The sequence below is a fragment of the Lepus europaeus genome, chromosome 3 (genome assembly GCF_033115175.1).
Source record: "Lepus europaeus isolate LE1 chromosome 3, mLepTim1.pri, whole genome shotgun sequence".
NCBI lineage: Eukaryota > Metazoa > Chordata > Mammalia > Lagomorpha > Leporidae > Lepus > Lepus europaeus.
The window spans coordinates 129,159,077-129,174,667 of record NC_084829.1 but is presented as its reverse complement, the minus strand read 5'-3'; the positions used below and the strand labels follow the sequence as shown (position 1 = coordinate 129,174,667).

The 15,591-nt window shown below is 40.8% G+C and overlaps 1 protein-coding gene across 1 annotated transcript in view; it reads right to left on the bottom strand.

The window, feature by feature from the left end:
• LAMA2 (laminin subunit alpha 2) overlaps positions 1-15,591 on the bottom strand; it is a 698,138-nt gene that overhangs the window by 228,040 nt on the left and 454,507 nt on the right. Inside the window, exons 23-28 of the mRNA XM_062187263.1 lie at positions 13,156-13,392; positions 11,754-11,897; positions 10,899-11,078; positions 10,604-10,792; positions 10,387-10,520; positions 4,856-4,973 (exon numbers count right to left, since the gene is read on the bottom strand). Of these exons, the coding sequence (XP_062043247.1) occupies positions 4,856-4,973; positions 10,387-10,520; positions 10,604-10,792; positions 10,899-11,078; positions 11,754-11,897; positions 13,156-13,392 (1,002 nt within the window). The remainder of the gene's footprint in view (positions 1-4,855; positions 4,974-10,386; positions 10,521-10,603; positions 10,793-10,898; positions 11,079-11,753; positions 11,898-13,155; positions 13,393-15,591) is intronic.

Below are 15,591 nucleotides of genomic sequence, written 5' to 3'. Positions count from 1 at the left end.
GGACAGCTGTACAATGCCTTCCCCCCTTTTCTCAGAAATTAGCAACTAAAATATATACTTGCCCTGGAGCCAATAAAAACACTCTTATCTCTTCTATCTTTTCTTGGGTTTTGTAGTTCAATGAACTTGAGCTTAATTCGTGTTCTACCATTACATGTCACTTTGGGCAGGTTTTGAATATTGTGTTCCTCCGTTCTCTTATCTGAATAATAAGGATTTTGTACTGCATAATTGTCAAATGTCAAGATTATCTAAGCTTTGGAAATAAAAATATTAGGGTTCACATTTCAGTTCTGCTACTGTCTAGCTGTGTGATCATGAACTGGGCCTCAATGTCCTCATCTATCAAATGCAGTTCATAAATTATCCTGAATGACACTGCTGCTACTGTATCAGGACATGTGCTTTAGATTATGCAAGATGCAATAAGCAGTTGATAAATGATGAACTTTGTTTTTTCAAAGGTTGTTGTGAGGATTAGCTGAGATGATGTATATTTAATGCTTGACATACGATGAATCAACATAGCTACCCCTATTCTAGATCATGTTTATATATGTGTGCTGAGGATAAAGTAGAAGTAAAGGCAACCATGACTGCTCTAAGCAGTGTTGGGAAATAAAATTGCCATGTGCTGCTGAAGTGTTAAAGGTTGCACCAAGAGCTACCCATATATAAGGAGACACCCTTATTTCCACATTTTGCCTTTTGGGTTTTATGAATTGTTAATAGTTATGACTTGTTTGGGGGTTTGAAAAATTAGTTTTAATAGTCACAAGTGACAGCTGCTGAGTGAGATCCAATGGACACCAGGCTCTATTAGAAAATGGGGAGGGTGGGGAGAAAAAGCTGAGCTATGAGAACATGAATCAGAAATCACCAGATTTCTGATTTCCATATTATTGCAGAAAATCATGTGATCAATGCTGAATATTTTCCATTTCTAAGAAATAAAGTCACAAACGTGACTGGTATCTTCATGCAACCTACACTACCTTTAGAAGAGTTTCAGTAATAACCTAAACCTAACCCAATGTGAACAACGGGATAACTATAAAAACCTGATGCCTCCAGAAGCACAAATCTGGTGTGGAAATAGTGCTTCTTATTTGACTTATAAAAGTAATCTAGCTTTTACTTCAAATCATAGATTATAATAATTAGGCATTTCTAAAATTAACATTTTTAATGTAGATGTCACCAATGCCTTATCACTACAGGCAATACACTAAGGTTACATGTCTTTCAGAAAGACTACTATTACTGGCAATAAGTGTTTAATTGTGACCACATTCTGGGTAAAGACAAGTGTATAGTCTGTAGATGCACATGTCTCCAGAATATGATACATTTGGTGAAAATATTGCGAAGGAATTGCTTTGTGTATTCATGGCCCAAAGCATATGTTACTGGAATGGGATGTATTATTTCAAAACTGTCCTTAGCTCTTGCTTTGATGATTAGATTTTATGCTCGGGTAATTACACTTTAGAATCAAGATGAATTATAAATAAGATGTGTAATGGATTAGAGGCAATGGGTTGTAGAGAACACCTCAGGTATCTTATTATGAGAGATAAGTCTTTGTCTCTGTAATCTCTCCTCTAAGATATTACTGTAATTATTGTCTGCAAATAGGAGCTTAAGTGAAATACAGAGGACATAAGTGAAGCCACTAATGCAGACGATAGTTTATGTATATCCCTAGATTTTAAGAATTTTCTTCATTTACCATTTGCTTTTTTGGACCAATTTTTATTCTCATATAATGACGGAAAATTAATAGGGAGGTACATTTTTAGAACATATGATATGAAATGTCTATCAGTCACAAAAGGAAGAGTATTTAACATATGAAATCTAGACTAAAAGGTAAACTGCATTAAAGTAATTTGCTATTTTAATAATATTTTGTTCATAAGTTAACACTATCATTTTAAATAAACACAGAAAAATATAGCTGTACTAGCTTTCTGTTCAAGGTATGTAAAGGTCAACATTGACAACGAAGTGAATATCTTCTGCAGCCAAATAATACTGCAGTGTCAGAGAATTTTAGAACTTCAAATCACAACCTGTCGTTTCAGAAATTGGATGCCTATATAATAACTAAGGTCTACAGCAATTAAGGGGACAGATCAAGGTCACTCCTCAGTCAGCAGCGCAGTCATAAAGTGTGTGGGATTATACAATTCGTTCTCATCTAAAATAATCTCAAGTTTTGCCTATCCTTTATCTTTTTATAAGCAATTAATTTGAGAGTTTCAGAGAGAGAAAGAGGGAGGGAGAGGGAGAGGGAGAGGGGAGGGGAGGGGAGGGGAGGGGGGAGGGGAGGGGAGGGGAGAGGGAGAGGGGAGGGGAGGGGAGGGGAGAGGGGAGGGGAGGGGAGGGGAGGGGAGGGGGGAGGGGAGGGGAGGGGAGAGGGGAGGGGAGGGGAGGGGAGAGGGAAGGGGAGGGGGGAGGGGAGGGAAGGGGAGGGGAGGGGAGGGGAGGGGAGGGGAGGGGAGGGGAGAGGGGAGGGGAGGGGAGGGGAGGGGAGGGGAGAGGAGCGGAGCGGAGCGGAGCGAAGCGAAGCGAAGCGAAGAGTCCCCCTTCACAGGTTTACTTCCCAAATGTTCACAACAGCTGACATTGTACTGGGGCCAAAGCTGAGATCTGGGAATGCAATCCAGTGGTTGACAGGGCCCCAATTACTTGACCCATCACTATTGCCTGCCATGGTGTGCATCAGGAGGAAGCTGGTATTAAGAGACAGAGCTGGGGCCAGCGCCGTGGCTCAACAGGCTAATCCTCTGCCAAGCGGTGCCGGCACACCGGGTTCTAGTCCTGGTCAGGGCGCCAGATTCTGTCCTGGTTGCCCCTCTTCCAGGCCAGCTCTCTGCTATGGCCCGGGAGTGCAGTGGAGGATGGCCCAAGTGCTTGGGCCCTGCACCCCATGGGAGACCAGGAGAAGCACCTGGCTCCTGCCTTCGGATCAGTGTGTTGCGTCGGCTGCAGTGCGCTGGCCGCGGTGGCTATTGGAGGGTGAACCAACGGCAAAGGAAGACCTTTCTCTTGGTCTCTTTCTCTCTCACTGTCCACTCTGCCTGTCAAAAAAAAAAACAAAAACAAAAACAAGAAAGAGACAGAGCTGGAAATCAAACTCTGGGACTCCGATGTAAGATCATGCTAAAATCTTGCTCTCTGTCCTTTACCTTTTAATCTTTCACATTCATTGGAACATCAGCACATTTAACATGTGCACACAAATGCAATATATATTACTTATTGGTATGTAGGTAAGTATGAGTAATGTTTTAATAATGAGATTATTTTATTCTTTATTGTATCAAAATGGATACATTCAATTGAATATTGTCTTCAGAGCAGTCATGAAAATGGCTATGGAATTTTTCCAAGAATGCCTTATATTTGTAGTTATCTTATGAATTTGTTCTCTGAAAAGGAATTCTCTGTGATGTTAACTGAAATGAATCATGCTTGGGTCTACAATGAGGTTTTCCACATATGTTTTTATTTTAAATAATCCTCAGATGATTCTATAGGCAAACACCCAAGGTTCAGCATCAAGCAGGGCAAGTACCCTGTCCACATGGTGCAGCTAGATAGTATTCACCAAATTCCTTTTTATTACTTCCTGCCACCTCTTAGGAAGTTTAGACTTGATATACATAACATAACTCAGTTCTGACTTGGTGTTATCATATGCCTCATTAATGCAGCACCTCAAATTGTATTTACAAAATAAGCTGCATACAAGTATAAATAAGTTGACAGATGGATATATAACCATGTATTATATTAATAATATCTGCATTAAATTTAACAATATTATGATGATTGTTAATTAATATTAATATTAACCACTGTACCACTGACTACATACCGGACCCTGTGATAAGCATTTTGGGTATATAACTTATTCAGTCTTCATAACATTTGTAGGCTGCAGGTGGGGTGGATATTAGTAGCATCTAACTGGTATTAGATGCCCATGATGCCATGATGCCATGGGTATCAACCTGTCTGACTTACGACAAATTTATCAGCTGTGAGGCTAGGGCAGATTCTGGAGGTCCTGCCAAGCCTGGCTTTAGACAAGGGCAGGTTTGGTGGCAGCCACTGAGTGACTTGGGTTTTACCAGCTGAATCTTTAAGAGATTTAGTAACTTGTGCATGATCTTAGCCATATTCAAGTTCAGGCCAGTTTCTTATCCAATCTATTTTCTGTATACCATGCTGTTCTTACTAATAGACAATATTTGCAGAAATTAAATAAACTTTCAGAAGATAAAGGTCGAGAAACTTGGCTGATTCTGATGCTAATCAAAGATATACCCCAGAAACTTTGTTTTTTACAAAAACAGTTTTGAAAATGCAAGGATGGAATGACTGTAACACTGCTGCAATAGGTCTATGTTCTTCTGAGAAAACTGTGTTGCAGGAACACCCTACTATTTAGTGCATAAGTTTTGTCACGTTTGTTTCAACAACACTTTGAAAATGTGTTATATTCTGTGGCCACTGGAGTTTAAACGTCTTTAACTGCTCAGAAATGCTGCCAATAAAACAGATCAGTTGTAATAAATGAGCCTTATGTAAATTTCATTATTTCCTGACTGTTCTTATTTTTACAAATCTTTACTAAATTTTTTGAGCTGTGATGTGGTGCAGGGTGCTAACACGGACACCATCTTCTTGCTACTGTGCACCACACTACAAGCGAAAGACCAAATAAAAAAGGTTAAGAGTGTGCATGAAGGTAAAACTAATTGCTGCAGTTGGCGATTCCACAGGTAGTTCCATTTGGCTCCTGAACAAACTAAGGTGGAGCAGGTCAGTGGGAGGAGCTTACCTCACAGGACAAGCCAGAATAGCCCGGGGGACAGTCACATTTTTCTATCAAGTGAGCTGGGGGAGTAGCTGCTGTGATGTGTCCTGGTTCAGCTATCCCCATTGAGATTTCTGAAATCCTGGAAAAGAATGAGCACACACTAGAGGATCCCATCAATCAGTTAAGATCACAGTCAACACTCAATCCCACAAGAAGAGGCTGCTAGGTTTCTGTCGACTTCCAGCATGTTCTGCTTTTCTAGTTGATGAATAATAGTTGCATGCATTTATCAAAACAATGTGGTATTAGATATATACATACAGGGGCCAGTGCTGTGGCGCAGTGGGTTAATGCCCTGGCCTGAAGCACTGGCATCCCATATGAGCACCAGTTCTAGTCCTGGCTGCTCCACTTCTGATCCAGCTCTATGTTATGGCCTGGGAAAGCAGTACAAGGTGGTCCTAGTCCTTGAGCCCCTGCACCCACGTGGGAGACCCAGAAGAAGCTCCTGGCTCCTGGTTTCGGATTGGCTCAGCTCCGGTGATTGCGGCCATCTTGGGAGTGAACCAGCAGATGGAAGACCTCTCTTTCTGTGTCTACCTCTCTCTGTAACTCTGTCTTTCAAATAAATAAAATAAATCTTTTAAAATATCTATCTATCTATATATACATACATACATACATATATACATCGCGAAATGAGTAAATCAAGCCAGTTAACCTATCACTTGGAAGCTATCTAAATTCCACGCACTCACGTGCTACATCTTATCACTGCATTTTTTTTCATCCTCAGAGGCTGAGATTGCACATTAGCAAAATATCCACATAAATCAAAAGGAGTTTAGTAAATTGGGTACCTGATATCTTGTTGAGAAGCTATATAAAAGAATTTTCCACCACTTTAAAAAATGTGAGAAGCTTCTGGTAGATAGGACCAATTACTTAGACATTTATATTCTGGCAAATAAACAACCCAAGGTCATTAGAATGTCTCCTATAGTCACTAGCAAAATTGCTTTTAATTTGCTGATGTCCTTGATTTCTTCTTTTCAAGCCTCTGAATATCTTTTCAAGAACTTTAGAAAACTACCTAGAAAACAACAATCAAGTGTAATCTAATAATATTGATCTCTCGCTGAGGATAAAGAACTTTCAAACTAATCGTTTAAATTTTGTTTATTTACTAGAGACAGAGATATGGGACACAATGAGTGTCTCCATCCACTGCTTTACTCTTCACTCCCAAATGGCCACAATGGCAGGAACTGGACTGAGCTGAATCTGGGAACTGGGAACACATCCCCACTCTCCCATGTGGATGGCAGGATTCTAAGTATTTGAGCTATCAACACTGCCTCCCAAGGTTTGCTAGAGTCAAGGGCCAGGGTTTGGTATCCTGGCTTTATTCAATGAATCCTTCAAGTAACTCAGCTAACCCTTCCTATTGGTTTAAAAGCTCATATCATTGGGAAAGAAAGCACAGTGAAACCACTGATACATTTTCATTAACTTCAAATTCTACATTAAACAATATGTGTAGTCTATAAACTCAGACTATTTCATAACTAGCTGGTAACATGAAAATGTTCTGCAAATAAACTTTTAAAGGAGACAATGGATGGCTTCGCTTCAATAAAAGCACCTCCCATAGTTTAAGGAATTTGAATCGTAAACTTTATAACCAGCATAGGTAGACTGCTTTGAAACTGAATTAGGAAGGCCTGTTCTAGCTTCACTGGCATTGCAGTCTGCATCCAGGAGATCAGCCAGACTTTATGAAACATGGGGTGAATTAAAAGTCAAGTTTCTCCCTGCCCTGTCAGCGTGCACACAGAGGTAGGGAGCTATAAACAGAAGTCCTTCACCCATCTGCTCCCCTGGGAGCAAGGGACCCGGCGTCTCTGTGGGAATCTGGAAGTAACTAGGTGTTCGTTGTCTCCACTAGCACCTCCGTGGGTATTTTATAGCCTGAGCAGCTCCCAGCATCACCTGCCCGTCTCCTTCTTGCATGTGTGCACTCAACGGAGCAGCCTGGGTTTAAAAATCAAGTGAAACTTGAATGCTGCCAATAACAGATATTCCTGGAATAAACCATTTTTTTCCTCAAGAAATTTATGAACAGTGATTTTGGTTCTATCAGAGACTTGGCCCTCCTCAAGCTTCCTAAAGGAATACTGAAATGCAAAGATGATTTCCTTCAGATAGAGAAAAACAAAAATGTCAGCATTGACAAAATGTCCAGTCTGAATCTCAACCCACATGTGTAACTCCGAAGCTCTGTTTGTGAGACTAAACTTTCCAAGTGATTTTCAAAAACTGTTTTATTTCAGAATAGCTTCAAACTTACAAAGCAAAAAGTGAAGTAGCACCAGGAGCTCCCATGTATACCATATCAAATCCAAACTCCCTCCATCTTTCCCACCACCCTGCCATCCCCAGCCTATAGCTGACTAAACAGAGAAAGGGCTATGTCTTAATGATATTTGGAGGTGTATGAATACCTTCTCAAACTTCTGCAGCCAAGCCATTGCCTTACAACATCAAATGCTGCTGACCGGCTTTGCTGTTTTCTATCATCGTCAACCTGTGATTCTAGCTTTTCTGGAGTTCAGAAAATCTGAAATATTTATTCATTCTGAGGTTTCAAAAAATTGCCACTTAAACCAAAGGATCTCGTTTAGTGAGGCATGTGAAATAGCGTCACAGAGAAAGAGACACGTAGAGAAAAAAGATAAAATGTCCCCTGTAGAACGATGAAATAATGTGAAACTCTTTTAGTACAGCATGGAACAATTTGCAAAATAATCTATTTGCATATGCACGGAGTCACCTGCTGTCTTCCATGACAGGCAAACCTGCTTTGGTTTCTGCCACCTGACTTCCATTTGATATTCTAAAATAATTAACAATGTAGCTGAGGGCATTTTTTTTTAGTACCTGTACTTTTATGATTTTATATGATCTCCTGTTAATAGTCAGAAACATAAGAAAGAATCCAAAAGAAATTAGATCTGAGGGGTCAGCACTGTGGCATAGCGGGTAAAGCCGCTGCCTGCAGTGCCAGCATCTCATATGGGCACCGGTTTGAGTCCCGGCTGCTCCACTTCTGATCCAGCTCTCTGCTATGGCCTGGGGATGCAGTAGAAGGTTTCCAAGTCCTTGGGCTCCTGCACCTGAGTGGGAGACTCAGAAGAAACTTGGCTTCAGATTGGCGTAGTTCCAGCCGTTGCTGCCAAATGGGAAGTGAACCAGCAGATGGAAGACCCCCCCCCACCCCGCCCCATCTCTCTCTCTGCCTGTCCTTCTCTCTGTGTGTAACTCTGAATTTCAAGTAAAATAAATAAATCTTTTAAAAAAGAAAAAGAAATTAGATCTGAGAGTTAACATCGGTCCTTGATTTTTTTTTTTTTTTTTACCAAAAGTCCCTCTATCAACCAAAAAAGCAAAATGGATGTTCTGCATGAAATAAAAGGACTTTTTCCTCTACTTTGTGCTTACACACAGTTGTAGATATTTGAAATACTATCTTTTCATATGCAGTAGCTTGAGAGTCAGAGGCTTCACACTTGTTTGTTGTGTTTTTGAGGGTCATCACCATATTTCCACTCTTTCTGGCCTACTAAATTATCATATGAAACTATAATGCTGTATGGATTCTATATTTTTACAGAACATAAGAGAATCACATGAAACCAAAAGTGAGACTGTATGAACTCAACTTTCTGTCTCTATTGTATGGAGCTTATCTACAGCTCTGTGATTCCTCATTGTATTTCGGGATTATCTGTTTCTCTACTCGGGGAACATCCAACTTATGCTCATGATGATACTCTCACCTTGCCTCCTTCATTAGTTTTTCTTTCTTTATTCTTCATTTTAAAATTTCACTTGCTACTACTCCCTTTCCCTTGGCCTGTGAACATGTTTACTTCTCTCTCAAGTTAAATAATCATCCCTTGATTTTTGAAACTGTGTCATTGTTTCTTCAAATTATGTTCATGGAAAACAATGGTTCACATTTATAATAATAGGTTCCCTGTGTTCCATAGTTTTTTTTTTTTTTTTTAAGATTTGTTGGTTTGTTTATTTAAAAGGCGGAGAGAGGGAGGGAGAGAAAGAGAGAGAGAGGGAGAGAAAGAGAGAGAGAGGGAGAGGTGGTGTGGGAGAGATCTTTCATCCTCTGGTTCATTTCCCAAATGCCAGCAACATGAAGGGCTGAGCCAAGGTAGAAGCCAGGAGCCAAGAACTCCATTCAGGGCTCTCATTTGGGTGGCAGGGATCCAAGTACTTGGGCTGTAATTTCCACCTCCCCAGGGGCATTAGGAGGCGGCAGGTTCAGAGGTGAAGGAGCTAGAACTAGAACTTGAACCAGCACTACAATTTCAGATGTGGGGATCCTAAGCAGTGCCTTAACCTGCTGCTCCACATCACCTGCCCCACTTTCAGTAAAGCTTTGATACTACTTCTGCTCCAGGAATTCATGGCAGCTGGTATCAAGAAAGTTACTGGTGTGGTTTAAAGTGTCAGTTTCAACAGCTTCACTCTAGTTGGCCTCGGGGGATCATATGACAACACAGAATATTCTCTTGAAGTGGTCTCACTGATTTGGGTTCCATGATAGCCACATTCGTTCTTGCCATTCTTCTGTAGCTTTGTTGTTGTTGTTGTTTTCTTTTCAACGTGAATTCCAATCATGACATCTCATGATGCATAGGGAAAGACGGTGTTAGATGGCACACTGGGACATACTGATGAGAGTGCTCACGGCTGGAGAAGACTGCACCAATTTGGCCCTGCCTGGTTCCCTGACAGTGGAAGGCAATCATTTTCTAGAAATCCTGTAACCCTTTTATAGAACAACAGTTGTGTCTGTGTGTCTGACCCACCATGCATGTTTTCCTGAATTTCTGACTGGTCTCTTAATCTCACCATGTCCACCATGTCAAAGATTAAGTCATTTGTTTTGTTTTTCACTTTCACCTTGCTACTGCTTTTTTTTTTTTTTTTTTGGACAGGCAGAGTTAGACAGTGAGAGAAAGAGACAGAGAGTTATAGACAGTGAGAGAGAGACAGAGAAAAAGGTCTTCCTTCCATTGGTTCACCCCCCAAATGGCTGTTACGGCTGGCGTGCTGCGCCGATCTGAAGCCAGAAGCCAGGTGCTTCCTCCCAGTCTCTCATGCAGGTGCAGGGACCCAAGCACTTGAGCCATCCTCCACTGCCTTCCTGGGCCACAGCAGAGAGCTGAACTGGAAGAGGAGCAACGGGGACTAGAACCAAGCACCCCAACCGCGACTAGAATCTGGATGCCGGTGCTGCAGGCAGAGGATTAGCCAAGTGAGCCACAGCGCCGGCTTCACCTTGCTTCTTATACTTTTTTTTAGTGAATGGCTGTAACTTTCATCAGGTGGCTGGAAGCCATCCTTGGCTTGTTTTCTATCATTACCCTCCAAAACAAACTACTTCTAAATGGTCTTAGCAGATATCTTTGGACCTTCCCTATAGACTCAAGAATAAGAACTCAGATTGAATACTTTCTGCTATAGTGTACCTGCTCTGTCGCATGATGTTTCCATAAGTAGCCTTGATAAGAATATAGTGAATATCATAGAGGACGTCCAGGAAGTCTTCCCGGGTCACAGTTCTACTGATTCGAGGATCATCACCGTAATATTTCCATTCTTTCTGTTAACAGGAAAAGAAACCATTCTGACAAAACTGAAGACAAAATCATTGGCATCCTTAGATTCAACAACTAATAATTTTACCTCTGTCATTTCAATTTCATGCCTTGTCAACTGGCCAATTAGAGGAGCAGCCATATGCCTGATGATAATTCTAGCATGTGTAGGAGTCCCACCTCGAATGATTACTTGAGGCTTATATGTAGAGAAACCTGTCTCTTCGCGAGCCTCAAAATAGATCGTGTACTTGAGCTTGCCCCCGTAGGCCATCAGCTGACAAAATAAAATGAAGAGCGATGATTTAAGATACATCTTGGCAATGGTGTGATTCCCAAAGCACATGGCACTTTGTTCTATGTGACTTCAAGGTTCTTCATACCTTCTTCCCTTCAAATTGTTCTGGAAGTTTCCAATAGAAAGGTTCCAGATGGAGATCTTGTCTCACCAGATCCATGTGGGCAACGATCTCCGGATGCTGAAAAGCAATGCCTTTGGTCGTTGTGTGCTGCAGGGCTTCATCCACTAGGGGCAGAATGGTCTGCTCCGCAGTCAGCATCACCTGCAGAGGAATCAGAACACAGCAGGAGGCTGAGGTCAACCCTTTTGAGAATCCTTGGAAACCCGGTTATGGAGTGGACATCCCTCTGCAGCTCATATCACCGACTCTGGTGACACAGTCTTACGAGCCAGAGAACTTGGCAAGCATGGCAAAAGGTAAATCTTTGGGACTTGTGTGCAGCGAAAACCTCAACACTTTATTTTCTACACTAAGGAAAGCAGCATTTCAAAGTAGGAAGAGTTAAAGAAAAACTAAAGTGAAAACAAACACTCATCCACTTTAAAAACCGATGATTTCCTAAGGCTGGTTTAGAAGAAATGCACAACGAGTTTTCATTGCTGCGTTAGTGCATAGCAACATTCACGCTCTGGTGCCCTCACTCAGAGCACTGCTGCTTCCCTTGCCGGGGCGTGCTGCCTCCCTGCCAACGTTTTCCTTTGCACTTGGCATCTATTTCATTATCAACAATAAATGAACTATTTTTAAGGACGAATAAAAAAGACATTTGCTCCAACTGCCTAATGGCACATGGCCCCCTTACCATTTCTAAATGCGCACAGGGGAAAAGGTTCCTTAAATGTTTTGCCATTTCCTACTACCCCTCCGTGCCTGTCTCAGAGACGCCAGCAGGAACTAACATTATACCATTACATGGCTCAGCAGCTCCTTACTCACCCACGTCCGGATCAGTCCTTTTGCTTCAGAGCACTGAGTAGTAGCGCCAAAGCAGTAACAGCTGCTGCAGCCAAGTGGATTCTTGGCATCAAGTCCGAATTTGCCAGGCCGGCACCTGTCACAGTGGACACCTTCCACATTCACCTGAACAAAGAGGAGATACCCTCAGAGTTCACACTGGCCAAGTTCTGCGCTTGAGAACCAATAAGTGGGTCACATTTGCTTTCATTTTACAAAGTTAAAATAAGAGAACAGTAAGAGCATCAGACTCACATCTCAAATGGTGTATGCCGTTAACCTCGTTGTTGGGGTCTCACGGGTCTTTAAAAACTGTTTTGTGAATAAACGCGTATGATGCTAAAGGCATCTTACATTCTCTTTTTAATGTAAGCAGTGCATTTCCTATCATTCTAATGTGAGTAATATGAAAGACTCATGAGAATTTCAGAAACTAAAAACATCAATTCCTAGACAGTGGTGGTATGCTTAGGCAAAGTTGTGGAATTTTAAAGTGCACATTTACATAATTATTACAACAGAATGTATATGCCTATATAAAACATAATAAATACAATACATAATCAAAGCTATAGCATGAAATAAAGCGACACTGTAGTATTTTGATTGTTTTGACTGGGGTCCTTCATGGCAGAAACTGCTATTTTCCTAAATTCTCAAGACCAGATTAACAACTACTCCTTCGATTTCACTCTCCTGTTACCATTGTCTCTCTCCACAGATTTGATCTTCAAAAGACACCTCTGTCACAGTTTTAATTGCATTTATCCTGGGATTGACTTTTCAGGAACATAAACAAGAAAAAAAATCTCACTTACCCTTTTTAATTGGCTGTTTTTCTACATCATTTAACAATATTAATGAGAACTCAAATTTGCACATCATCACCGATAGTAACGGCAGTGTTTATAAGTGATGAAATTTTACCAGAGTTTCACAGCAGTAAATATGTTTTTCAGCAGACAGTGGCTACACTGCAGATTAACTTTAAGAGAAATGCTCTTTTATAAACCTTATTATTTGTTGTGATTTTCTCTGATAATGCTTAAAAGAACTGTCTTCCTCGCCTCCCCCTCAAGATAATTCTTTTCTAAGCAAAGCAAATATGTAAAGAAAAATAATTTCACTTTACCATGGAAAATACAGCATCCCTACCAACTAGATTAACACGTTGAGGTTGGGTTGAAGATAAGTTCTTGCTATGCACTGTTTTTCTGTATGCCGATGGACACATAAAGGTGAAAACTGTGGCTGGCAATGTGCATTTATCCATTTGTTTGTGTAGCTTAATGAAGCAGGAAAAATGAACAGGAATGAAGATAAAAGTGAGCAGCAGAAACAGAGCCGAGTGTGGTTTTTCCTGCTGCATCCAGGCAGCACATACCTTACACGTGCACTGCCCGGTTTGATCACTGCAGGAGCATTTTTGAGTCTCTGGATCACAGGTGGCAGCATTTGTCCCTGGCAGGAAGCAGTCACAGAGACTGCAGTGAGGGTAGTTCCAGTGACCTCGATTGCACTCTGCGCACTTTGCACCGGAGAATTTTGGATGACAGTTGCATTGGCCGGTATTTATGTTGCATTGGAAATCCAAGGACCCCACTGCGCTGCAGTTACAAGCCTATGGGGGAGAGAAAAACAGCAGCCATTAACACAATTTCATGAGGAATATCTTCAAATGTTAATTTCAATGTTGCTAAGCTTCCATGAAACACATATTAATCATGTATCTATTATATGCTTTGTCCTATTTTAGTTTAGTCACTTGGGAAAAATCAGTAATCATAAATGTTAAAATTGCTTCCTGCATTTACAAAAATATATGGTTGTCCAGAAAGCATAATGCTGTATGCATAAGAAAGAAAACATTTTATCTTTTTTTTTTTTGTGGTGATGAGAGGATATGTATGGGTTTTCCTCAAATACTCTTTGTTTCAAAGGTTAATCTCCAAGTCATTTTGCCATATTGTTTCCTTTTGTAGCATTTAAGTTCTACAGGCTAGCACAGGGAGACAAGTAAATGTGCAAACACAGTGCTATAGAACATGCAGTACAACACAGGAGAAGGATAAATGCCAGGATATCATTATAAGGAGCATCAAACCCAACATGGGGAAGCCAGGGAGTGCTTAGAGGAGAAAATGACATGTAGTACTTTTTTTTGGGGGGGGGGGATTTAGTTTTACAAATAAACCTGTCATTTGAGAGACATTGCAGCTGTTTGCTTTGCCCTTAGATCTTCACAGAATTCTTTTTCATATAATTCAATTTGTTCTGGTCAAAATTTTTAAAACTTTATTTTTTTCTTATTTGTTGGAATACAGTGAGCTCTTTCCATTTGGAGAACATCACTCTTTTTGATAGAGTGCTATTTCTTCAGATTTGTCTTTGATTTTTACATCTGTTTTAATTAATCAAATTCCTTCTTTGAATTCATCTGTAATTTTTAAGATACATCATTCTGGTGCACCTGCCACATCTGTACTATCCTAATGTCTTCTGTGATTTCTTCTACTCCTTTTCTTGATGCACGAGGGGAGTCTTCAGTTTATGGAAAATTCATAATAAGAAAAACCTATGTATGGATTTCAAGTTTTTACCCTAAAAACCCATTTTTACTTGCAGTTTTCTATGGACCTTTATAAGTACCCTTATATTTCTCTCTCAAATTTGTTCTCTACTGTGCAGCCTCTGTTTTACACAGTGAAAACTGTTCCATGTGAGTATCATCAATGCTTATTGTAATTACATGATTGCAATTTCAGCTTCTTTTGGATCATCTCCTTATTTCATTTTGCTCATGTTCAATTTCTGCTCCTCCATTTGTCTCCCTGTCTTATATGCTCCTTTTTAAGGGTTTTCTGTTCTTGATTTACAGAGCTCCTATCTTCTTGCAATTTAATGAAAATGCAAAGCGAATTTCTCAGACGTAATTTAGGATCTTGGAATTAAGCATTTTTAGAGGCCAGCTGTGCTAATTACAAATCTGTAGCTCTAAATTCACTCTACTTCGTGATACTGGAGTTACACCATGTAGACATGTCTCCTTAGCCAGGGCTTAATCAATAAAGGTCCCTGGAAGGCCCCAGTGAGGTCATAGTGATGGGCCCAAAGACATGTCCATTGTGGGTTCTGGTTCAACATTAGCATCATCATCATCATCTCATTGGTTAAAACAGTGGCCCAGAGAGCATCCCAACATGCCCTAAGGTGTCCCAGCACCTTTCCGAATATCTTTGGTCCTGACAACTGCTCTGATTAGGAAGGCCACTTCTAAGGAACTCCAGTAACCTCACATCTTCCAACAACAGTGAGCAGTTTCTTCTGAACAGTGTTGGCCCGCAAACTAACACATTTGTTTTTGTTTTAGCTTTTTGCCATCGGCAAGCTGTATGCTGGGGTGGGGAGAAGGAATGTTCCTTCTAAGGGCTCTTCTCTCCTGCAACCCTCCCTCAGCCTGGAGACAGAAGCTGTGTATTTGCATCTGCTATTGCAGTATGCTTTTTGCTCTCTTTCATCCTTTTTAGTAACTGACCTCCTGCTGCCAGTTTATTCTTTATATACAACCAGGGTGATTTCTGTCCCCCAACGTGCAGGACACTCAAGTGGGTATCACCCCTCTCTAAGTCTGAACTTGCCACTATGTATTGTCTACTTTGTTTGTGACCTGGCTGTTTCTGGTGTGTTCCTATCATCCTTCTCAAATCTACAGCCCAAAGGCAGACTCTCACATGCAACTTGCCAAATTCTCAGATTCCAAAGTCTAGCTGGGTCTCACTTTGTTTATCTCATACTTTTATTGCTCAGCTCAATCTGTTTT